Here is a 25,592-nt window from a genome sequence, read left to right on the forward strand (position 1 = left end):
AAAGTTTTAACTAAGAAAAATAGACAAACGGGATGGAAAGTTTATCAGTGTTAGTCGCATCCCAGTCTCTTTTTGAACTTGATTATCAAAATATGTGCTTTGTAAGAAAGTTTATCTAGCGATTTTTCTATGCTATAGTCAGTTTAATCAAACGGCGTACTAAGGCGGCTATTCGGGCTATTGCGACTAAATTCCACAATAAATGTTCATAGTTTAAACACTAACACTCTTATACAGAGTAGAACTAAGAACTAAGGAAATAATCTTAGGTTTATCGGCCAGTGTTAGTGATGAGCGTGATTTATCGATTCGGCGCTGCGCCGCCGTTCAGAGCAATCGGGTTTGAATCCCTTCAAAATACAGCTGGTGCAAGAATTGAACCCGAACAACAGACAACGGCGAATTTTGGTTGCATAAAAAGTTGCCCAAAGACCCACTTTTTTTCAACGATGAAGCTTATATCTCCCTTATTAGCAAGAGCGTCTAATGCATTAAAAAAACTTCACTTTCTGGAGCGGATGATGAGTATTCAAACGTTTGAATGATATCCCTCAACACAAATAATAACATCGGAAATGCACACAAAATACGAGTATCTTTGATTGATAACTTGTGTCAAATGAAGAACCCTAACTATTCCATCATAATCACAGCCTGATAGTTCCATGAGTTTTTCTCTTGGTCTTTTGGGCAAGCTGTCCCGTTGCAACCTGCCTCTAATTAATTTCGAGCGGTTAAATGACAACCAATTTTGTTAACATGATTTTTTTAAAGTCGGACTGTGGACGGAAGACTTCTTTACAGTTTGTCTGCTTCTGGTATACTGCCTATACTTAATACAGCATCAACCGCCGCGCCGCCCGCCGTCACCAAAAAACCGAGGCCGAACATAATGTACAAGTGGTTAATTTGCCCTTGGCTTTATGTACCTTTCTTTGGGATCAATTCCGAAAAAAGGGAGGATACCCGTACAAAAGTTGATAATGCGGAGGTGGAACTTATATAAAGTTTTTCTTTTTTACTAATTTGTTATAAAAAGCACACTCTTCCAACATAGCGTATGGGCGTCTCGTCATATTTCATCCCCGTTCATCGGTTGCGTCGTCAATCGTTCCAACAGCAGTTGAAATGTGTAAATTTTTCCCATCGAGTTATAGCAGAAGGGGGAAATGGGGTGGAAAATTGTTGTTATTCGTTTTATTTTCATGCAAACAAAGTGCCCCAGCATATGTAGTAGGTGAATGTTCGAGTATATCTATTCCTATATTCCCTTTAAAACGAAAGCGTATTTTGGAAGCATAATGACAATGGCATTCCATTGGTTGTTGGATGTTTAATTGGGGGATAGTGGTTGATAACTCATAACAAAAAAAAATAAGATACTTTTTCTTTGCTTTTGATACAATTTCTATTCACATATCTAATACGATGATGTCCCTTTTTGTGGACAAATGTGGACAGAAACTTTTATTCACGTCGCTAGTCCAGCAACGAGCATAAGGGAATACAAAAGAAGAGATTTTATTTTACCGGAAAGATGCTTTGGACTGTATCCGTTATTCTTTCTTTTTGATGAAAATACAGGAAATTTTAATTTTCTTTATTATCAAGTACATAATTCTTTGCATACCCGAACTTAAGAACTTGAAAGAAGGACATAAGTATAGACCACAAGGACCTGATGTGAAAGGAATATTTAATCTTCAGGTCACATAACTTGACATAATTCTTTTATTCAAAGATTCAATAAAATTCTTGAATTTGTTGATATCGATTACATAAAGAACCTTTTCTGGCGAACTAGACATAAACATAATTTTTTACCTGCACACACGGCCGCCGCGCTGGCGTGTGTAAAAGCAAAGCATAGAAATATACAATCCACGGAAAGAAGCATACTTTTAAAGTGTTCAGCTATAAAACTATAATAGACACAACGTTATTGCTTTAACATTGTTCTTTTCCCTTAGGGTATCAATCATCATCTCTAAGAATGCTAGATCATCCATGCTGAACACAATTGCCACGTGTTTGGCAACAACCCACAACTTACAATATCTTAATAAAGATGACGTAGTGACAACGACGACGTTAAGGCCAGTCCAATACCCAGTATTTTCATGCTACTGCTCCTGCAACACCTTAAGGCTTAGCCATAAGCAAATTTAGTTTGAGGTCAAATTACGCGACAAACAAATTTAAGTAGCATTCAGCATTCTTCTTCTTAACAGAGGAGCACCAATATCTCGCAGCTTATCTTAGGTGTCGTTGAGTGTTATATTTCTGAGGATAGGTATAACCCTAGCCATCATGGTAGACAAAATGAGATTCAAAATTCGCACTCGTACATGTATATACCCAGAAGCACGAGACATTGTTGCACAAAAGCGACCATCATCGTCGTTGTCCCCAATCCTTTCTATATCGTTGTCATCCGATATTGTTATGTTAGTCGTTATTATTCGCTTAGGTATTGTTGTTGCTATTTGGCATTTTGGCAAATTCGATGTTAATCGACATTCGACAGACTCCAACAACCTCCACTGTGCTGTTTACCATAGGAGGCATGAAAAACATGAATAGCTAGGATACCTTAAGCTAATTATAATTTAAAAAAACTTATTGCTAAATCGTTTGAAAAATTAATTCTGTCTTGGAGCACTGAACTTTGAAAAATATATCGAATTTCGTGAAAAAAATATAATATCAATTTATACAGACAAGGTAGACGGCTCAATTAAATGCCAATTAAATATCACTTGTGACGAGCTTGAAACGAGCAGCTTCCATATCTCCAAGGATACAATTCTTTTATGTATAGGTAGGCAGTTATACCTAAAGCTAAAATTGCTACCCGTTTTTTGTTCACACATTGAGAAAAACACATTAATACGTTCTTATCGAGAAGTGAAAGAGCAATCTAATGTCAGCTGGAAATGGATAAAGGAATGGTTTGGTAGAAGCAGCAAAAGGGTATTCTTATTTACTAAGCATCAGCAAACGGTTGACACCCTCGCTTTTGTGAAGAAAGAATCGTCACTATAGCAACACCCTTCAATTTCGTATTAGTCATAACCAAGTAGATTCGTATTAAACTTCTCTATCCCTACGACCCACCTTTAAGGCATTTTCATATTTTTTGTCGAAACTTTTTTTTTGTAAATTTAGTTTTTGACTTATTGTATCGTGCTTTGCAGATATCTTTTCCGGTGACGTCTCGCATCCGAACTCTCACGAAAGTACGTCTGATGGAAATTCCGACCACAACTCGTCGGGGGATGAAGATTCGCAGATGCGCTTACGCTTGAAAAGAAAATTGCAGCGAAATCGAACATCGTTTACCAATGAACAAATTGATAGCTTAGAAAAAGGTAAAATTGTTTTATTGGAACTTTTTGTTTTATTTTATGGACAAAGAATTTCAATGAAATACCCTAAACTTATCTTTTTTTGTTTCCTCTATATTGCAGAATTTGAAAGGACCCACTATCCAGATGTGTTTGCAAGGGAGAGATTAGCTGAAAAGATCGGTTTACCAGAGGCACGTATTCAGGTTTGTTTTTCATTTGGTTTTGTTCTTGAGTTGCGTCATTGTAATTTTTCTTTCATTCAGTTGAATTTGCTACAAATTTGTTTTTTTTTGTTTTTATCAATGAATAGATATTTTGTGGTTTGCTTTGTTTTCTTTTATTATATATATGTTTTTAAAATCATGTTTATGAACTAAAATTAGTACGCTTAAGCGACTTATGGTACATCAGAACAAAGCTTGTAACAGATCAGAATTAAATTTGAAAATATTCATCCACGTCTGCTCTTTCCGCACCTGAAACATTCTAATTTTTAAAATAAATAATAAACAATTGTTGTATAGCTATTTGAAACAACAGAATTTCGACTTATGGTTAATTTTGGTCTCCTACCTAGGGCCGAATTTATTGCTTAGCTTCATTGAATAATACATCCGCGCAAAATTCAATATTTACGCTTGTTTTTTTTACACTAGACGGTTAGTTTGAAGAGGTCAGAAGAAAATCAAAGATTGTAATAGTCCTTACTAAAATAAAAACATAAATTAGGCGCAACAGTCCATTGAGAACTAGGGCCTAGTAACCTACAACTCTTAACCCTTCCTGTGTGCGAGTAATGGTTTTAGGGCCGGACGGGACCTATAATTTTAAGCCGAATCCAAACGGCTTATTTGAGAAAGCACTTTTCATGACAAGAATTACTCTTGGAAAACTTGTCAATTCCTTCAAGAGGCAGTACCCGTGAAAAAAAAAACTTAAGATAGCACAGGCTGGGCCGAACCCAAGACCTCTGGCATGACAGTCCAGTGCTTTTTTTAAAATTTGTATTTGTTCCACTTAAAGCTAGACAAAAATTCATAAAACTAGCCTAATTAACCATAACTTACAGCTTACTTACTGGTCCCATACAGTGACTCCAAGTTAAAATATAACACTTAAAACCAATGCCTTTCAGCCCTTAGATCTATTTTACTTCAATTCAATTTTATTTATTTTTGTATTTATTAGAAAATTTGAAAAAAAAAACTAATATCAATATCTTTTTTTTAAAATAACTTAAAAACTACTTCAAATTAGGTCCTTAATATAAAAGTTAAAACTTACTTAAAGTACCTATTCTACCTATAAACTATTTTTTTTTTTACACTTCTGAATTTCAGAAAGTAGTAAGCTTATAGCAAGCGTCAAACTACGATCAGTGGCTCATCATAAGTGCATGTGTTAGTTGTTAGTAAAAAATAATACAAATATAGCCTAACACACGCACAAAATACAAAACAAAAATAGCATTTAACGTTTACGATAGTGGAGCACTGGTTCTAAAAAATGGTTTTAATCCCACCTTATTTAAATTTAAATCTATCGATGAACAGTTTAAGTTCTATAAAATGCTCATTCGACATAAAGCTTCATTCTTTCCATAGTTGGTTCTATGGAAGTCAATATGTATATAAAATCAAATGTGCGCAGGTGATGAGTTCCGCCCCGGTAATTCAAATGTACACAAGAAAGCAAATAAGGTGCATCAATTTCAAAAAATACTAAGTCATTATTAACACGCCTTTGATGGAGAGATTGCATTTGAAGAAGTAGAATACGATGTTCATAGGGAGGCAGATCATAGGGATCTTCCCAAGGAAGACCTTTTAGGGCAAAGCGAATGAAACTATGTTGAATTGATTCAATACGTTTTCTATGAATTTCGTAATAGGGAGTCCATACCTACGAAGCATATTCAAGATGAGGACGAACATGGCAATTATACAAAGAAAGGGTAACATAGGGATCATTGAACTCCTTTGCCCAGCGTTTTATAAAACCAAGCATAGAACTTGCCTTACTAACAATAAAATTAATGTGGTGTGTAAACTCTAAGTTGGAACAGAAATGTACACCTAAATCTTTAAAGACAGAGTTTTTGATGTGATATACAGTAGTCAAATACGATACTGATTAGTTTTTTAGTGAAAGTTATAGTCTAGCATTTTCAAGAGTTAAGTGAAAGGCTATTTTCCCACACCAAAATGTGAAACTATCAATGTCGGCTTGTAAATGAATACGATCATGGTTGAACTTTATTATTTTGAAAATCTTCATATCGTCAGCAAAAATGAGAAGTTCACTTGAGCGTAGATACATGACGATACATCGTTAATAGACAGGATGAACAGAAAAGGGCCAAGATGGCTTCCCTGGGGAACACCAGATTGAGCAACAAAAGGTTCAGAATGACAATTTCTAAATTTTACCTCGTAGGATCAAAAGCTTTAGAAAAGTCAGTGTATACACAGTCAACTTCATAACCTTGTTCTAAAGCGTTTGAACATATGTTTGAGAATGTGAGGAGATTAGTAACGGTTGATCTTTTTTTCACAAAACCATGTCGCTGTTCGCAAATGATATTTTTACTAAAATATGCTACGATTTCACAAACAACTTGTTCAAATACTTTAGGAATGCAAGAAAGCTTTGCAATGGGCATGTAGTTGCTTATATCCGACTTGTTAACTTTCTTGAAAATTGGTGTTAGAAATGACTTCTTTCATATACTGGGAAATTTGCCTGTTTTTAGAGAAAGTTTTAATAAAAACGTTAGGGGTTCAACTTAAGCATTATTACACTTTTTTAGTAATATCGGGGGAATATCATCAGGACCGGCTGAGCAGTCATCATTCAACGCAGATAAAATATCAAGGGCCATACTCTGTAGCACAGGTATGTGCTAGTTTACGAACAAGTGTGAAGATTATGAAAATATACTTCATCAACTTCTTGAGGGCTATTAACAAATGACTCACGGAAATTCTTTGCGAAAGCATTACAGATATCAAAAGTTTTATCTACCAAAAGGTTCTTGTAAGTGAAGTTAACTGAAAAGCCATCTGATTTTTTCTTTGAGTTTACAAAATTCCAAAATTTGTTGTTTGTGTTGTTAAAAAGCATATACAAAATTAGAAAGAGATTTAAATTGGTTAAAGAGTTCAGCATAAAAAGAGAAGTTGACTGGAGATAGAGTTTTGAGATACGTTTTCCATGCTTTATTTCTTTTGTTACGCAGTTAACGCAATTCTTTCGTGTACCAAGGATGGCTAAAGTTTGTATTTCTTGATTTATTGAAACTGCTTCGTCAATGTTAGAAAATGCTAGTGAATCAGCAATTCCAGAAATGGTTAAATCTTCAGACAACTGCTGGAAATTGGTTCTTCTGAAATCAAAATTATATAAGCAATCAAAAGAATTACTGTGATAAGTAAGGTGATAAATTAAGTCAAAAAAAAATAATGCACTTAAAAACTTAAAACAAGAACAACCACAGCAATAAATAAATCTAACTACCTAACATTTTTTCTTTTTCATATTTTGTTGTCCCTTTTTTTATTATTCCGCATATATTTTTTTTATTTTTGTTTTTAATTTTTTACAAATTTTTTTTTTGTGCCGCCATGCCTATTCTACTTAAAACTAAACCCAAAAACTATAAAACAAGTATGTAAGCCGGCCAAGGTTTAAAACCCCATCCCGACTACCCACTATCAAGTGCCGTTTATTGAAGCCACCAAAGCTGGTTCCTTTTCTTCACCCTATCAGTTCGGTCCTGTTCGGACACAGCCCTACTGAACAGAAGGAGCTCTGCTCCGCCATGACGTCCCGATTGTACAAGAGTCGCCTATTCACGGTTCGTCGTCTGCCGTGGTAGATAGTGGAACTGCTAATCTATCCTATATCAGACTGCATCTATCTAAAAGGAGGAATGCCTCTGGTGGAATAAAGCCGCTTAAGTGTGCACTCTCAAAATACTCATCGCTCGGATAGAACAGCCCGAAAATTAAATTGTTGTTCGAAGACACAGCTCTTGGAATGTGACCTCGAACGAGTTTTATCACGAAATCTGTTGATTCGAGCCCTGTAGCAAATTACCTTCAATCTGGAGTAAAACAGCCGTTTCGTCAGAAGGCCCCTCTCAGCCCTGGTCAGAGCAGCATTTATATGACACTTTTTCTTACTAAACGCTGCCCGTTAAGACCAACGATGACCATCTTGCGCCAATTCTTGTACGTATCCCACGTGGCCTTAGCCAACGGAGTCCGGAACAGAATTGTCTCCGACTTCTGGAAATTTATATTCAGTTTCCAGTCGTCGCAGTACCGGTGAATCTTGTCGAAATCTCCTCAACCTTTAGATCGTCGGCCTACGCAATTGCCTTTGTAAGTCTACCTATCAGATCGCTAGTGTAAATGCTAAAGAGAGTCGGCGAATTCAAGCAAATAATAAAATACGCGTACTATCAAGTTTAAAACCTTTATAAAAAAAAGAATAGAAATAAAAATCATTTGAAAACAGGGTGACTATAAAAAACCGATTAAAACTAGGTGTTTTTAGAAATTTCATTAAGACAATCGTTACTCGAAAAATTACCAAATTCTGATGATATTTCATGATTTACCTTTCACCATATACAGTTTGGCCCATTACTTATGAGACACCCTGTAGAATTGATTTCCAGTAAGGGAAAGTTTTATAAATAAATATTCCCTCAGTACCATACTTATAAAGTTGAACAAAATATATATTTGTTATAATATAATAACTAAAATGATATACACTTTATATTCAAATTTAACTAAAACTTTTTAAACTTAATTCATAATACAAAAAAATCATTTCCCCTCATATGATTTCATATAAAATAAATAAATGAAAACTCCACTCTAGCAAATATTTATAAAAGGTCTTGCTATTAATTAGGAATCAGCAAATACAACAAGTGCAAGTAAACACGAATAATTTGTGCATATAAAAATAAAGAAAAATATGCTACATATCCCCTACCCTATTTATTTTTTACATAATTATGTGTACATGCAGTGTAGTAGAAGGGCTTATATCTTCCGAAAAACGGAAGGAACATCATCATAAATCATTGAAATGGAAAAGAAACCTACTCTTTATATTCCTCTGACACCAAAAGCAAACAAAAACCAGGCAAACCGATATAGCCTGAAAAGATACGCCGAACCCATTTTACACAGGACATTTGAGGGAGGGCGTATAAAATTATTTCTTTTATGCTAACGTCGTAATAATATTTTATTATTTGGCTGATGTCGCCCTCTATATCACGGGAGTGTAAGCACTTGATGTACACTTATTATACGTCTTTATAACAATTGCATCGACCGGACGAGCCACGATACGACATCGGTAGATCGAAAGTCTTCTCAAAAGCTAAAATTTGTAATGTTTATCCTTATGGATAAATGGAATTAGGAGGGTGACTCTTTTTGAATCGTATTATTGATTCCACTTGTCCTTATGACAAAAATAAAAATTATTGTTTCGGTTTTTGTTTTTGGACCCTTTGCTTGATGCCGAATGAACCGATATCACTAAAGAAGGGTTGACATCCGTTAAATGCTTGTGATGACTGAGAGACCGAACTGACTGATTTTTCTAAAGGGCGCTCTGATGGATTTTATTGCTCTTGAGTGTAAATTGTTTTCGCTTGTCAGAGGAAGTAATAACTGCTTGACACTTTATTCTTCAAGGGTCGTAGATAAGTTATCGCAAGGATTTGCCATCCATTTTTTTTATTCAAACAACTTTTGGTTTTGTTTATAAACTTTTTGTCTTTGAACATTGTTTTTTCTTTTATTTGATTTTATTTTAATTTTGTTTTTTAATGTAAAACAATCTTTATTGTTTGCTTTGTTTATCAACAGGTTTGGTTTTCAAACCGGCGAGCTAAATGGCGACGAGAGGAAAAATTACGCACCCAACGGCGTTCCGTGGATCATGTTTCAAGTGGAAATGGATCGAGTGGCGGAACTGGTGCTAGTGGAAGTACCAATGGTGGTAATGCTGCCCCGAGTGTTGGTGGATCAGCAGCCAACGCATCAAATAACAATGTCGGCGAGAATACAAATGGCGGTGGAGGTGGTGGCGGAGGAGCTAGCAGTAATGCAGCTGGCGGCACAGCTTCCGATGGTAATCCTGGTGGTCATACAAATTCAGCAAGCCCACTTTTACAAGCCGTTGCACCTCGTTTACCACTGAATTCAGGTTTCAACTCAATGTACTCATCGATTCCTCAGCCCATTGCTACAATGGCCGAGAATTATAGGTAAGAACAATGCCTTCGCATTTTGGTTTTTTTTACTTAAAATACAAAATTTTATAATTTTTTTTAACAGTTCTATGACATCTTCGATTGGTTCGATGACAACTTCATGTCTTCAGCAAAGAGATAGCTACCCGTATATGTTTCATGATCCACTCTCTTTGGGGTCACCTTATGCAGCGCATTCACGTACGCCCTGCAATCCAGCTGCAGCTCATCAGCAGCCACCACCACAACATGCAGCATATGGTAGTGGTTCAGCTGCGAGCAGTACTGGTAAGTGCTTATTTTGTATTATAAAAAGTAAAAAATCTGTGCTAAGGAATAATTTTTATATTTACGTAACTAAAGCTATTATTAATTGGTGTTATTTGTATGTATGTACAAATGTTAAATATATATATGTTTATACAACAACTTTTTATTTGTACATATATAAAATATGCATACGTTTAATAGCAAAATGAAGAAAAGAAAAAAAACTTCTCCAGAGTGATGTTTTTTAAGCAACAAAAATGAAAGGAAGCATTTTAAAAAATCATAAAGACCCCTTCCACCCCTCTCTTTTCTTAGGCGTAATTTCTGCCGGAGTTTCTGTACCCGTACAAATCCCAACGCAAGGTGCTGATCTCGGCACAAACTACTGGCCAAGGCTCCAGTGATCCGCGCTCTTCGGGCTTCCCCCACAAATCTTATCGCAGGTAAGCCCGATTACTGCCCCTGGATCGCCTCATAGTACAACAACCACCAATAACATCAATACTGGGTCACCTCATCCGTCGTCAGCTGCACCATCAAGCCCACCATTAGGTCTGACCAACAATAACCAACACCACCATCATCTACACCAGCAGCAGCATCAACAGCAACAACAACAACTACAGCAGCACCACCTAGCACACCAACAGCAGCATCATCACCATCTCTTGCAGCAATCCTTACACCATTCACAGCAACATCACCCCACCTCAAACCCCGTTCTGCTACATCATACAATTCAACACAATGATCCACAGCAGCAGCATCCACACGAGGAGGCGCCATAAACTAAAACATAACAACATTTTAAACAAAAATTAAAACGAATTTAAAAGGAAATATAGGTATTATTATGTTAACATAAATAATTACACACAAAAATAATTATTATTTCTTAGAGCCTATGTTGTTCAAGAGCTAATTATAAATTTAAAAATAAGTTCCCACCGCCCTCTTTTAAATCTTGTTTACTTTTCTGTTATTTATTATATACACAAATTGTATCTATCATAAAAATAAATCGTAAATAATACTAATTTAAATAATTATAATAACTACTTATTTTAAATTAGATTAGATTTTTAACGAAATTTTTGAACAAAGCAAAAAATATATTTAAGCCTATTTATAGTTTCACACAGTCAAAATATTTAGTTTGTTTGTTATTATTTCAAGGGCTACTCCCGGACCTAAACCTCCCTGAAAATATTAATTAATTTTTATAAATATAAAAGATTTAAATAAAAATAAAAATTTTCCAAACTTGTTTACTGACAAAATCTAAAACGGTCATGAGTGTTTTTTGATTAAAATGGTAAGTCCTCTTAAACTTATTTGATTTTTAAATTAATTTCATCAATTTAAAAACACATAAATAAAAAACCATGCTCCAAAGCGAATTACTGTAAAAGCACACAAAATAATTAAATATATTATTAAAATTACATAATGTGTTTAAAATAAGCTATAACTAAGTATCAAATGTAAAATTTTAACAAAAATGTGTTGTGTCTTGCAATTATACAAAAATATACAAATACATCTCTTTCTTTAATAATTGCATTTTTTTTGTTGAGAAAATACAAAGACTTTGTTCTCTGAATTGATAACTTTCTTGTAATAAGGTCTCATAAAATAAAATGGTTATATAGCAGAGTGCTAATTTGACTTAGTATCATGTACAAGAATATGAGCAATAAACGAAAAGCAATATTTATTAAATATAAAATCACCGGCAGTGTTTCGTTTTAACGTTTTAACATAGCGTCTTCCTTAAGTTCTCCTCTATCTACATATTTTTAAAAATGATAACAATTTTTTGAGCTCTTTGTCATTCCCGTTTAAACCATTTTAGATCTTCCGATTCCGAGTCGATAAAGCTTTTTTTTTTAAATGTTTTATTTGGTATTTTATTATTAATCATAACCTGTGTTCGTTATTAATTTTATAGGATAAAGTCCTTATTGAGCATTCTAATAAATTTAAATTTGTATCAATATATCATAGAAAAGCTCAGGACAACCAGACACACAAAAAAATTTTAGGTAGGTACGATTCGAGTATGTATACATGTTTTTTCTTATTGAATTAATTATAAATTTTGTATATAAAGGTTCATATATGTATGTCTAAAGATTGAAGTCTCAAACAACGCGAAAAAAAGAGCATAAAATAAATAATAATTTAAGCAACGTGAAGCAATAATAGGAAAACAAAAGAGCAAATATATATACAGCCGTACTTCTATGTAACACAAACAACGTAAAAAATCTATAAATTTGTAAAGTTTAACAAATAAAATGATTGTTAACATTTGTAATTAATTATATTAGATCTCTTTAAAACAAACAAAAAAATGCATAATATAAATTAGATAAACATTAAGTTATTTCAAAGCCAGAGAAACTGAAAAACCTCTACCATAGCCCAACGCCCTCTACACAAAATTAAAAAAACGAAAAAAACGTCCCAAAAACAATGTTTAAATGAACTTTACATGAAACATTATATTTAGTATGGCATATATTATACAACTTTTTTTAAAGCAAAGCTGACGTTATAACAAAAGTGAAATAATAAACCCAAACAAAAAAAAGGAAATATAACATTAGATCTAGTAGTATAATCATGCATATTTATGTACATTTGATTGTTTGTATACATAATTATATCATAGAACAAAAATGATAAAACATTTTCAATGTAAAAAATAAAGTTTATTTATTTTATTAACAAAAATGATTGAAACCAAAAAAAAACGAGACAAGAATCAGTTTTTCCCCGAAAGAAGTAAGTGTTGACATAATTCAATGATGATAAATATTATATTAATATTAAATATAAGTATGCATTATTATTATAAATATATATATATATATATACATACATATATATGTATAAATTATAACATTGTATGTGTAGTTTGTGCAGAAAATCGAAAAAAAAATCTTTAAAAAATCAAAAACAAAATATGGTCCGACAATTAAAATAAATATATATATATATACAAAAAAGGTTTTATTTTTACTTACGCAAGCTCTAATAACAAAAGTATATTTTGGTAAGTAGTATACACGCATGGCGTGATGGTTAGTGACAAATGCTCCAAGAGTATTTCTTGTCATTTAAGGCAGCGCGAAATAAAACCAAGTGAAATAGGCCAAATTTCAAGAACTTGCCTCATTTCACTTTTATGAAGTGTAATTAAGTCAATTTCCAACAGTTGTTCTTATTTCACTTAAAGAAAATGAAATAAAGACAAATTAGTTTTATTGCACTTTCAATGGTTGGCCCTATTCACAAAATAATTTGGCTTTATTTCACTTTGTCAAAGTGCAATAAGGCCAATTTCTGAAGTTTTGCGTATTTCACTTGGCCTTACTTTACGACTCCGCCGCCATTAATAGTACTTTCTCAAATAATCCGTTCAGATTTGACATACAAACTGTGGGTCTTATCCATCACCGAAATTACTAGCACAAATATTTGAGAGTTGTAACTCTCTAGGCCCTCGTTCTCTACGCAACATAATTTAAATATCGGTACTTTTGAGGTAACAGTCGTAGCATAATTTTCCCCGCAAAATAACGCATTGCGAAGGATATACATTTTTTTGGCAGAGATGTTAAAATAAACATGTGTATCAAAAATTCGATGTATTTTCGATAATTTGGTAAAAACAAACAAACAACTTTTGTGTTTTAAACCATGAAAATCGGTGAAATAGTCTATTTTATTGTTTATGAAGTGTTATTTTTTTCAATTATATAATAATAATAATAAGATGAATTGATTATCGAGCAAAGTCCCCTCCCTATATTCAAACATATGTTTTATGTTTCCATTTAAAATTTAAATGGAAAAAATTTAAATATAGTACTTAATCGCAAAGCGTCGCATTTAAATAACAAGCATTGAATTTTTTTCAGGGAGAATTTCCGGTCAGCTGATAGAAGACCTACCTCGGAGCTAAATGTCTCCGATTGGTACGGAATCGGAGAAGATTCCGCTTCGACGGTTACCTCCATAGGGCCGAATATATGTGTTTTACTTCTAGATTTTGGGAACGATTTGTAGATTTCTATCTGCTCCATGAAGCAAATAAGAGCAAACCAATTTGTAATTACTGGCGCAGAATTTTAAAGGATTTATTTTAATAAAATTTAAGAATTTTTTAGCAATTTACTTAGCTTAAAATATAACCTAAAATGATTTTAACATCTTTTCAATTTGCTAAAGTTAAAACCACGGCTTCTTTGACTTTTAGATGTTTTCTAAACCTAAATGTACTCTGTACAATTATTTTTATAAAAGCAGTGGAAGAAATTTTAAATTCAACAATTGAGATTTCAGGTCCGTTCAATCGTAATTGTAACTTTTTAGGCATGTTTGAATGCTTGTTTTTTAATCAAAGTCAATAAGCAATTTACTAGCTAGCAAAACGAAAAGAAATGTTCAAGATTCTGGACGCCCTTAGTAAATGCTAAATATTTAACAAATTCCTAACTAGTTAATTCCTAAACCCTTAACAATAGGTTGTTGAAAATGTTGCGCCTTTCCAACTTTCTTATTATTCCCTTTTTAATGTTACTCTTGAAATATCTAATATTATTTGGAAATTTAATCAATTTTGTCTTTAAGGATTATCTAAAACAGAAAATCGTAAAATCAAGCCTCAACTACCCACAATAAGAAAACCTCCATTCGATATATTTTATAATAAAAAAAATTACTAGATTAAACTTACAAACTAGAGGAACTGCCAAGTTGGTATATACATAAGCATTTTAGAATTGAATAATACATAATAATATATAAGATAAAAATGGTTAAATTTTCAACCAAAAGAAGTTAACTAGTTTTTATAATTGATATTAATTTAATAAATAAACAAAGGAATACAAAATAAATAAATAAACAAATAAATAAATAAATAAACAATTTGTACATAGATTAATAAATAAACAAATAAAAACATACATAAATAAATAAACAAACTGGTAAATGAATAAATAACAATTTTTAAATACAAATGCATTATTACAGTTTCGATTTTACAAACATTGTTATTACGACTTTCTAAATTTTGTATTAAAATATTACTTGAATCACTACATCTTAGATGAAATCTTTGGTTGAGAGCTTCAATTTTTCTTGCAACTAGATGATAGTGTTAAAGTTGGGTGGAAAAATGCCAAGTTAAATTTGCCATCATTTTTAATGTTTTGTTCTGAGAAACTTTAATTTTTTTAAGTGCGATTTGCAGTTCCCCATACTGGGCATGCATAAAATTACTTTACAGATAATAATCTTATAAAACTTACTCAGTGGTGATTTTCTACATATAAGTTTTTTATTTTGCTAAGGGTATATCTAAATATACAACAAGATATTTGACAGAATTAGCCCACGGAATATCACAGTTATTCATCTTTAGCTGAGTAAGTGGTAAGGCTCAAGCTTTTCTTTTCCTGGTGAAAAAGATTGCCTGTGTTTTTTCATCATTTAGACTTACGTTCCAAGTTATCGAATAATCATGAATTTTATTTAGAGCATGTTTCAAGGCATGTTCAATTTCATAAACAATATTACTTGAATCGGCAAATATTGATATTTCACAGTTCCATATTTCTTGGAAATCAGCAACATACGTAATAAACATACATAAACATACTCCCGATATTATATTTTTAACGGAAGAGTGTTTTCTGTTTAAATTATCTCGAAATTGCCTATTCCTTAGAAGCTTTGTATTAGTTTTATTATATATACAGAACAACCGAATAATTTTAGTTTATGAAGTAGACCATCATGCTATATTCTCTCAAAAACCTTTTCAACTTGCAGAAGGACAAGTACCGTTGATTCTTTTGCATTCATTTTGTCTTGAACATGTTTGCAATTCTAAGAACTTGATGTGTCGTACTATGACCTTATCTGAATCCAAACTGTTGGCTTGGCACAACTTTGAAAGACTCGAGAAAATCAAGAAGTTCAATTTTTACAATTTTTTTGTAATACTTTGCTAAAACTACTAAGTAGGCTTATTGGTCGATAAGTATTAAGCATGTTGGTGGTTTTCCTGCCTTGAGGATATTAATAAAGTAAATTACTAGACTGTTGTTAACTGAGCTGGTTTCATTTACTAAGGCCGCCAATTCACGACACAAAATAACTGCGCAAACTGAAATTTTACTCAAGTCGGGTTGTGCAAAACACGATACAAGTGAACTGCACAGTTGTCAGTTTAAAAAAGTTTTCGTTCGTTGAACATGAGTTCAAAATTAGCTCTTTATATATTGCTTGCTATTGCTATAAAAAAAATGAAAACTCAGTACAAAAAAAGCTCACAGTATTTACTTTTCATTATCCTGTTTCTATATTCCGGGCTTTTTATTTTCCATAGAGCCGGATGTTCTTTACAACGTTCGAGGATCTCGCTCCAGAACTTTTGTTCATAAAAAAAAAAAAAACAATGTATAGTGCCGTAAATAAAATTTTTATACTGAGCGGTTGCACAGTTTTTGACATTCACGACACAAATAACTGCACAAATTTAAGACTTGAGCAAAAATATCAAAATTGTTTTAATTTTTACGCAGTTAACTGCACAAACCGCTCAAACAACACCATTCACAACACAACTAAACTGCGCAAACCCCAGTTTTGCGCAGTTATTTTGTGTCGTGAATTTGCGTCCTAACGGATTGTTAAAATTTTTCAAACAATACCGCAAAAATATCAAGTTTTTCTTCACTGGTTATCAACAAATAATCATTGTGTTCTAAGTGAGGAATACATTTGTTTTTCGCTTTAAGAACCTTGGCTATTTTCCAAAAGGGTTTGGAATTCGGTTCAAGAGAGTTAAGTTAATCACTTCATGTTTTGTTTCTTAACTTTGATATTTCAAAAGCTATTTGTCTTGTGTATGCGTTCATTTTATTGAAATCATAAACCTGTCTATATCTTTGCCACTGGCTTCTTAATCTATTTCTTTTCTTGATTAAATTCAAGATATAATGTTGAATAGTTGTCCTTGTCATTTTTGTTTTTTTTTTTTGGGAACAGACTCAACAACACTTTCCAATAATGAATTGGTAACGATTTCTGGCGAGTTCGTTTTAATCAGATCTAAGGTTGATTGCGTAGTACCCGTGGCATGATGGTTAGTGCGTTGGACTGTCATGCAAGGGGTCTTGGGTTCAATCCCTGCCTGTGCCACCTTAATTAAAAAAAAAAAAAAAATTAATTTTCGCGGGTACTGCCTCTTGCGAGGAACTGACAATTCCTTCAAGAGTAATTCTTGTCATGAAAAAGTGCTTTCTCAAACTAGCCGTTCGGATTCGGCATAAAATTGTAGGTCCCCTCCATTCCTGACAACATTACTCGCACACAGGAATGGTTGAGAGTTGTAAGTCACTAGGCCCTGGTTCACAACGGACTGTTGCGCCACCCCATTTGATTTGATTTGAAGGTTGATTGCGAAGATTTTTTACAAACAATTAACAATTTTAAATTAAGTGTTATCATTTAACTTTAATTCCATAGAAGTTTGGATTTCTAAACCCGATTATCTCAGTCCCAGCATTTCCAACGTCATGATAGCTTGCTGCAAGGTTGATATACGAATGCTTGATGAATAAACATATTGAAGTAAGTATTAATTAGATTGTTATTCAATCAAATAGGTTTTAAATGTTGGTATTCAAAAATATTTGCAGTTCCCATTAACAGTCCGACCACGGGAAGAAATCGCCAACAGCTTCGAAAACAAATGGCAGTTTCCTCTATACCTAGGTGCCTTAGATGGCAAAACAGACGGTGCATATTATTATAATTATACAGCATGAAGCATCGTACTTTTGGCCATGTTTGATGCAACTTATAAATTAAATGCAATGGTGGAATAAATGACACAGGCGTGCTTAACCGAGGTAACTTGCGTGGGATTATTGATCAAGCGCATAAGTTTTGCATAAAAGTGCAGGAGGTAGTGAGGACATGTTGTCTTCTCCATAACTTTTTGTTGACAAAAACCGGAAATTCCGAATTCCCTTCTGCTGGTTTAAGAAGTGGAGAACAACAAGAAACTGCTCCTAACACTGCAATAAATCCACAAAAACTGGTATCCTACATTCGTAACACATTTGAGGACTATTTCAAAAATGAAGGAGCTACCAGTCAGTATCAATATATTTAATAAAAAAAAGTGTATATATATTTTTAAGATTTTAATTTTTTTTTTCATTAAAAACCTTACTCTATTTTTAAACTACTTAACTTAACTTAACTCTATTCTTAAACTACTTATATAAACATTTATTATCTTAGTTTATAAGTTCTTAACTATAATAATAATAGTAAAAAGTAAAAAAAATAAAACTCTGTCATTCATTTATTTCTAGAAGTCTTCTTCAAAAAGACCTTCCATGGCTTGCTCCAACTGTTTGCTGTTTCTTCTGGGGAAGTAAATTCTTGATTCTAAATAAAAGATTATAGATTATTTGAACTATCTGATCGATTGAATTTAATGCCCGAGAAATCAACTGGAAACTTTCCCATTTCCTGAGCATGAGAATCCGAAGAATCGTTAAGATATGAGATAAAATTAAAATTGCCACTTACTACATCTGGTTGAAACATAGTCGAAGAAGTATAATTTTCATACTCCTTGTTATATTTTTTCGACTCCGCATCCTTTATTGTATTCAAAATAATCCATTTGGTCTTGTCCTGAAGTTTTTCAGTAAGACTTACATTTCAGTTTTAGCCATGTTAATAAATGGACGCAGATTTGATTTCCGAGATTGTTTGGTTTTCAGCTCGTTTAACATGGTTGTTGCAGCAGCCATTGTCCTAATTGCGGAATATGTCAAGGTGTTTTCTTTTCCTTTTGCCTACAGAAATGAAAAAAAAAAGTATTTATTAAAAAAAAAAATTCAAGTTATCCTTCTAATAGCTGTTGAGGAACTAAAACTATCCCTACTAGTAGATGCCACGTCATCAAACTGGGAATCTGAACTGATGTTCTGTAAATAATTTGAAGTTATATTAATGTAAATACATGTAGTACTAACTTTGGTTAGGTTAGGTTAACGTGGCTGCGGATTTAGAATCCACACACTAAGGCCAAAAGAAAAGACCCATTGTGATACAACATGAATATAGAGAATTACTTCTTACCAGTCGAACCATTTTGAGCTTTTTATAAAGTGAAGAAGAAAATTGATATCCTTTCTGGCTAGTTCACTGGGATTATCGAAAGAGTAGCCTCCTGCGTGCGTTGGACTGTCATGCAAGGGGTCTTGGGTTCCATCCCCGCCTGTGACACCTTAATTTAAAAAAAGAAAAAAATTATTTTCGCTGGTATTGCCTCTTGCCAGGAATTGACAGATCCTTCAAGAGTAATTCTTGTCATGAAAAAGTGCTTTCTCAAATTAGCCGTTCGGATTCGGTCTAAAACTGTAGGTCCCTTCCATTCCTGACAACAGTACTCGCACACGGGAATGGTTGAGAGTTGTAAGTCACTAGGCTCTGGTTCCCAACGGACTGTTGCGCCACCCAATTTAATTTAATTTAATTTAGTCTCCCAGATGAAGTTTTTTTCTTAGACGTACTAGCTTATAGCCTACACAATTTCTTACTTACAGCAAATCCGCACGTTGCGTCATTCACATCATACAAGTAGTGCAGTTGATCAAAGCACCGTAGTTTAGGAACGTAACCCTCTTCTATTCCTGCTCCACTTCTCTTTGACCTAACCACCAAGGATATTTCTAAACTTTATTGTTCTCAATTTTAATTTGATTTCCTTAATGGTAATGTTCGGCTTGAACATTTCAATTCTTTTGAAAAGTTCAATTAAAATTTTTGTCTGCTCCTTCGTCCATATCAACATTTTCCTTAAAGAAAAATTTAAGATAATGCAATTTTATTAAACAAAACAATGAATTAACATTTGTCGTTTAAAAATGTTTACATTCAAAAAGTATTTGAACACTTAAGCATCTTGCACATGAGCTACGAACTGCGAACTGTGGAAGTTCGCATATTTTCACTTTTCTTTCACATGAGCTTTATTTCTATTCGCAGACAGCGACGAATTGTCAATTCATATTTACCCTTTTCAACAAACAAAGCAAAAGTGGTATAAATTTGAGGTTAAGTTGAGCGCGAACAATTTATTCGTTGCAGTGTGGATGGTATGTGGAACGCGAATAGAGTTTGACAGTTCGTAGCAACCAAACGGCAATTCGTTACTACCAAATTGTTTTTACAAAATTGTCTTGTTTTAAAGAACAAAATGCAAATTTTATTATCCTAACATAAGTATCATTTGGTTTCTTATAATTTAAATGTGTTTTTGTTTGAAATTGACTTTTTGAAATGTGTAAAAACACGTTTGTTCGTCCATTCGTTGTTCGCTCTCATGTGCAAGGTACTTTACAAGTCCCAAAATTTTCAAAATGAAATTCACCCCTTATTTCTGAATATGTATATACTTTATGTGCAAAGCCGAAGAGCACAACAAGTATAAGTTTGTGAATGTCTATACGTGTTGTGCCCACAACCAAAAATACTCCATTTACCAAGATCGGAATCTTTCGTACGTTTCACTCTCCCAAACCCGTTTGTTTACATTGTTGTATTTGTAATTTTGACAATTAGTCCATGAATAGATGTGAAAACAAACAAAAAAAAACGATGCCGTGGGCTAGCGGCACTTTGCAAAGCAAAAACAAAATGGGGTGGTTAATAAGTTTGTTTTCATATTTTTCTTTTTACTTTTTTCGATGTAAAACTCAGTTTTAAGTTTTAGTTTTGCAGTCATTTTGTTGATAGCGAACCAATGTAATTTTTTTCTTGAAAAAAGCATGTTCAACACCAGTTAAATATAATTTATTCACTCATTTACAGCAATCACTACGAAATTGTTCAAATTTCATAACTAACTTCGGATTATCGTATCAAAAATGCGTTCGAAGAACCATCAAGTTAAGGGTGCGAGCGCAATTTATTGAATTCAAATTTTGTTTGCAAGTATTTAAAATCTGTATCAATTTAATTAATTCAAGTATATTTATAGTTTGTTTTTGATGATTTAAGCTTGCAACTATTTTTCAATTCCATTTCATTCCTTAAAAATGTTAAGTTACCAAAGTTCAAGTTTACTTATTATTGTTTGAAGGGTATGTTTAATAAAAATGCTGCTAATAATGAAAACAAATTATTGAGTTTTACGTACATATATGTTTTTGTTTTTCTTAATATAATAAATACTATTGCAGATTACTTTTTTTAAAATGCAGAACATAGAAGAAAGTATACATAAACAATAGTTTTCAGACATAAAGCAGAGGTTAGCTTAGAAAAATATTTTTGAGAAAGCCAATAATATTTAAGGTAATTAATATAATAAAATTTAAGGTATTTATTGCACTCATTTAGTTGGTATTGTGTTTAACCATATTGCTTATTTTTTTCCTTAAAAATGCTTTACACAAAGCAACTTGTTTTTAAAACATGGTTCCCTCAAATTTGTATTCCAAAATCTTACTACAAACAAAATTCTAACTCTAACATAGTCCCTCAAAAAGAAATTTTCAGAAATATTCCTGCAACAAACAAAATTAAAATTTGGTCGTGCAATTATCGAACTGCTTAAATGATGAAAATACTAATTTAATTGAGGAATCTAAACTAGCTAAAGTTGGCAATGGAACTTCACAAGTAGCATTGTCTGTACAAAGAAATTTTGAGGCATCCGCCTATTGTTTCCACCTGAACTTCTAACGTCGCAAAAAAAATGTTCTAAGCCAACTACACCTGAAAAAATTGTCTGTTTTGTCGTTTTACAAAGTATTGTGTTATACTTTTGTCCATTTCCATCTATACTTAACCAGTTCCAGCTCATATTGCGTTCGCAAATAATTTAAGCAAATAAAAACCAGCACTAATAAATCATTAAATATGTATTTGGTCAATCTTATTTTATATACATTAACAACATTTATTTGGATTGAAATTAAAGAGCTACACAAATCTTCCAATTTAAGACCACGTCAGCACTTCAGATTCTGTTGGTTAGGATTGTTTAGTTTTTGAACGAGGCCATAAAACATTCTAAATAAAGCATTTAGATGTGCCAGCAGACAATAATGAAGCATTTTGATGGGCCGGAACACTAAATGTGAGAATGTGTTTGGTTTTTGCATCATTTCACGCACACTTTCTCACATTTAGTGTGTACTTAGCATGTAGGCAAACCGAAATGTCAGTCTGAGATTCCGATCTTGGTAATGGAGTATTTTTGCCCACAACGTTGTGAAGAGAGTTTGTGGGCAAGCGAGGAGCTGAGTAAAGGGACGGGATGCTCATGACAAAAATTTAATTTTCTGCTTGGGCAGTACAGTTCCTTTCTCATTTCGTTCCGAATTTCTCATTGTTTTTTCTTCTGTTATCACTTATCATCTGCATGGTAAGAGCGCATAGTTCATCTTGAGTGAAAAGATCACTCTCACACTTTGTGACGTTTACAAGGAGAATTGAATTCGAATTGAATCAGGATTAAGCGCCGTATAGACCTGGATCGGATCGAAATAGAATTACTCGATCCAATCTCACTGAACGAGGTGAATCGAATCGAAAATTTGTTTGTAAACCTGAATCGGGGAATCGAGTTATTGGTGTGTGAGGTTTTGCTTGTGTTTGTTCTAAGCAAAAATACTCCATTTAAATGGAGTATTTTTGGTTATAAGCTGAATTTAATTTGGCAATCGTCTTTGTGTTGAGAGCATTGTTATAAAATATGAAATTTATTTTGAAAGTTATTCACGTAGCAAATAAAACCCAAATGTCATTTCGATTCCATTCGAATTCGATTCCTCGATTCAGCGCCACATGGATCGAAATCTCAATTCGATTCGATTCCTCGATCTCATCTTGTAACCAGGGTAATAGTTAGGCGGAGTTCTGATTTGGTGCTTTTGTTGTGCATTAATTTTTCTTGTGGTTAGTTTTACCCCTTATTTTGAGGTATTTAACTCTTCGAGGATAGCTAATATCAGTGGACTTATGGTTTCCCTGGCAATTAACACATTTGTAAATTCGTACGGCAGTGCATTCAGCAGTTGTATGGGGTTTTGAGCAATTCGCTCAGTAGGTTTTTGCACAGCAGTTTCTCTCACTGTGTCCATACATTTGACAGTTATTTTATTACATTGGGTGATTTTATTTGTCAGTCTTCGTTGGAACTCCCAGCGAACCTGAGTGTGCAGAACTTGCCGAATGCTTTTTCTCAAATCGGAAATTTTTACACTTTGCTTTTCAAGAAAAACTATATAAAATACTCCTGTATATTTTTCATAATTGTTTTAAAACATTTTAATGTTAATTTACATAGTTCTGTTTTAAGAATATTAATATTGACTTCATTCAATCCAAAAAGAACTACTTTGCAACATGCAGTAGGTGAAAAATTGAAACTTTTTTCCTTTAATGCCGCGCACACTGTATTGTAAGTTCCTTCATTAGTTCATGAACAAATTGCAGATTAATGCAGTAATTTAATAAGTCGTAGACATGTCATTCTCATTATCATCACCGACGTCACGTGAATATTGAGCTTGGAAGGGCTGCCAGTAATTATTACTGGACAAATCTCCTTGCTTTAATATTGTAAGATTGTTGTTTTTTTTACTTTCTAAGATATTCGTTGCTTGGGCTGCGTATTCCCTTAGGAATTTTGGAACTTTTCGACTCGAAAGAGAAAAAAAGATAAGGACGTCCTACTCCAAAAAGAGCGCCACGAGAACTGAAATAATAAATTTAAATGTCTACTAACTTAAAATGTAAATATTGCATACTTGTAGGATTTCGATGTTTTCTTCACTAACATTCCATTAAATGGAAAGCAATATAATTTATATTAATGTAATATTGACGTTTAAAAAAAATGTGAGACTACATTTTTTCTGGTCAATAATACAATTTTAATAATAGGAAATAAATCACCACATCACAGGTATTCTTTTGAATCATATCCTCTTTACCTGTTTCAATGACGAAGGAAGATTACTGACAGAAAAAGGAATTCACCACATTTATGAGTTCGTAATGGTTTGATCGTACTTGCCCACACGCCGATTGATTGATTAATTTTTTATATGTATATGCATGAATTGATTTCATAACATTTCTTACATATTCAGTTCTTAATAATAAAAACTTACACGATTTTGAAAACTTTTACTGTGGTAAAAAGAGTTAAGAATATTTAATATTTATTCTGAGGCAAATTAGTATGGGAATTCTAGCAATAATAAATACAACCTAAGCCTCCAAATAATTATTGTATACAATATTATGATTGGAATCGATGAAGAACGTCAAAATCTACCAAAATCACCTGAATTATTTATCGATTTATTATTAGTCCTCCTTTAGACACTATAAGATAAAATTTTATTATTTTGAAATATTATTATTCTTACTAATAATTTGTTGGTCCTACGGCATTACAATTAAATATTATAATGCGATGATGTAACATAACATGACGTATTGTTGTTAATTGGGGTTAATTTTGACTATGACCTGAAACGCATACAATAGGGATGTCATAAATCAGCTGCTTCAATCATTGATGTGCCGAAAAGTAGGGCTGAGTGCGAAAAAGAAAATATTTGTATTGTTATAAATTTTTGTTCTAAATGCAAGCTACCCCTTTTATAATTTGTTGTTATTAATGTAAGCTACCCCTCAATGTTCGAAACGTCAAACATCATCGATTAATGTTCGAATAGTAAAACGTCATCGACGAGTGTTTGACGTTTGGGACAGACAGTATACCCTCCTTTTTACATTCTTTTTTTTTAAGCCAGAGTAAACTTGGCAATTGACAAAATTATAAATTCAATTAAAGAAATTAAAATAAAACAAAAAGAATTGAGTTTTAATAGCATATGACTTAACGGTGTATCCTCGCCTTAATATTTAAAACATGTTCTATTGAGACCCCTACCTAACTATAAACAAAATCAGAAGAAAATTCTTGCTGTGGTCATGGAAAGTCGCCCTCAAATTTTTGACAAATGTAAACGCTTAATGGCTGGATCAGAAACACGCTTCAGCTTCGTCTGCATTACTGTGGGCCTGCTTCGAGGTTGCTTTCAATGACATTCCTATTATTTCATCTCCCTCCAAAGAACAAATATTTTGTGTGTTGCCATTTTTTTAGGGCTGTTGAGCTGTCAGACAAAGCAAATATTCAGATAGTTGAACAAGAGCTTCCGTTTGGACTCACATAACGTTTTTTTCCTTACGATTGTCAAACGAAACGTGAGGTCGAAGCTCCATTGTGATAGCATGCATTGAATTCCTATGGCTGAACTCGTAAAAGTCAGGTGAAACCGAAGATGAAGCGTGATTGTTATTCAGCCATAAGAGCCTTGCACATTAGAGCGAACAACGAATGGACGAACAAGCGTGATTTCAGACATTTGAAAAGTCAATTTCAAACAAAAACACATGTCGACTATAAGGAACGAATTGACACTAATGTTAGGATAATAAAATTTGCGTTTTGTTCTTTAAAACATGAACAATTTGTAAAAACAGTTCGATAGTAACGAATCGCAGTGTTGTTGCTACGAACTGTCAAACTATACCATCTACACTGCAATGAA

At 33.0% G+C, this 25,592-nt stretch overlaps 1 protein-coding gene across 3 annotated transcripts in view; it reads left to right on the forward strand.

Annotated features, from left to right (window-relative positions):
* LOC129953406 (paired box protein Pax-6) overlaps positions 1-12,926 on the forward strand; it is a 61,701-nt gene extending 48,775 nt beyond the window's left edge. For 2 of the 3 annotated variants that reach the window (XM_056066598.1, XM_056066596.1), the window contains exons 4-8: positions 3,198-3,371; positions 3,471-3,553; positions 9,251-9,651; positions 9,722-9,924; positions 10,222-12,926. In XM_056066598.1, coding sequence (XP_055922573.1) covers positions 3,198-3,371; positions 3,471-3,553; positions 9,251-9,651; positions 9,722-9,924; positions 10,222-10,310 — 950 coding nt within the window. In that variant the 3' untranslated portion in view covers positions 10,311-12,926. The remainder of the gene's footprint in view (positions 1-3,197; positions 3,372-3,470; positions 3,554-9,250; positions 9,652-9,721; positions 9,925-10,221) is intronic. The other variant, XM_056066597.1, reaches the window with a different exon arrangement.
* Positions 12,927-25,592: the final 12,666 nt, after the last annotated feature.

This window comes from Eupeodes corollae, chromosome X (assembly GCF_945859685.1).
Source record: "Eupeodes corollae chromosome X, idEupCoro1.1, whole genome shotgun sequence".
Lineage (NCBI taxonomy): Eukaryota > Metazoa > Arthropoda > Insecta > Diptera > Syrphidae > Eupeodes > Eupeodes corollae.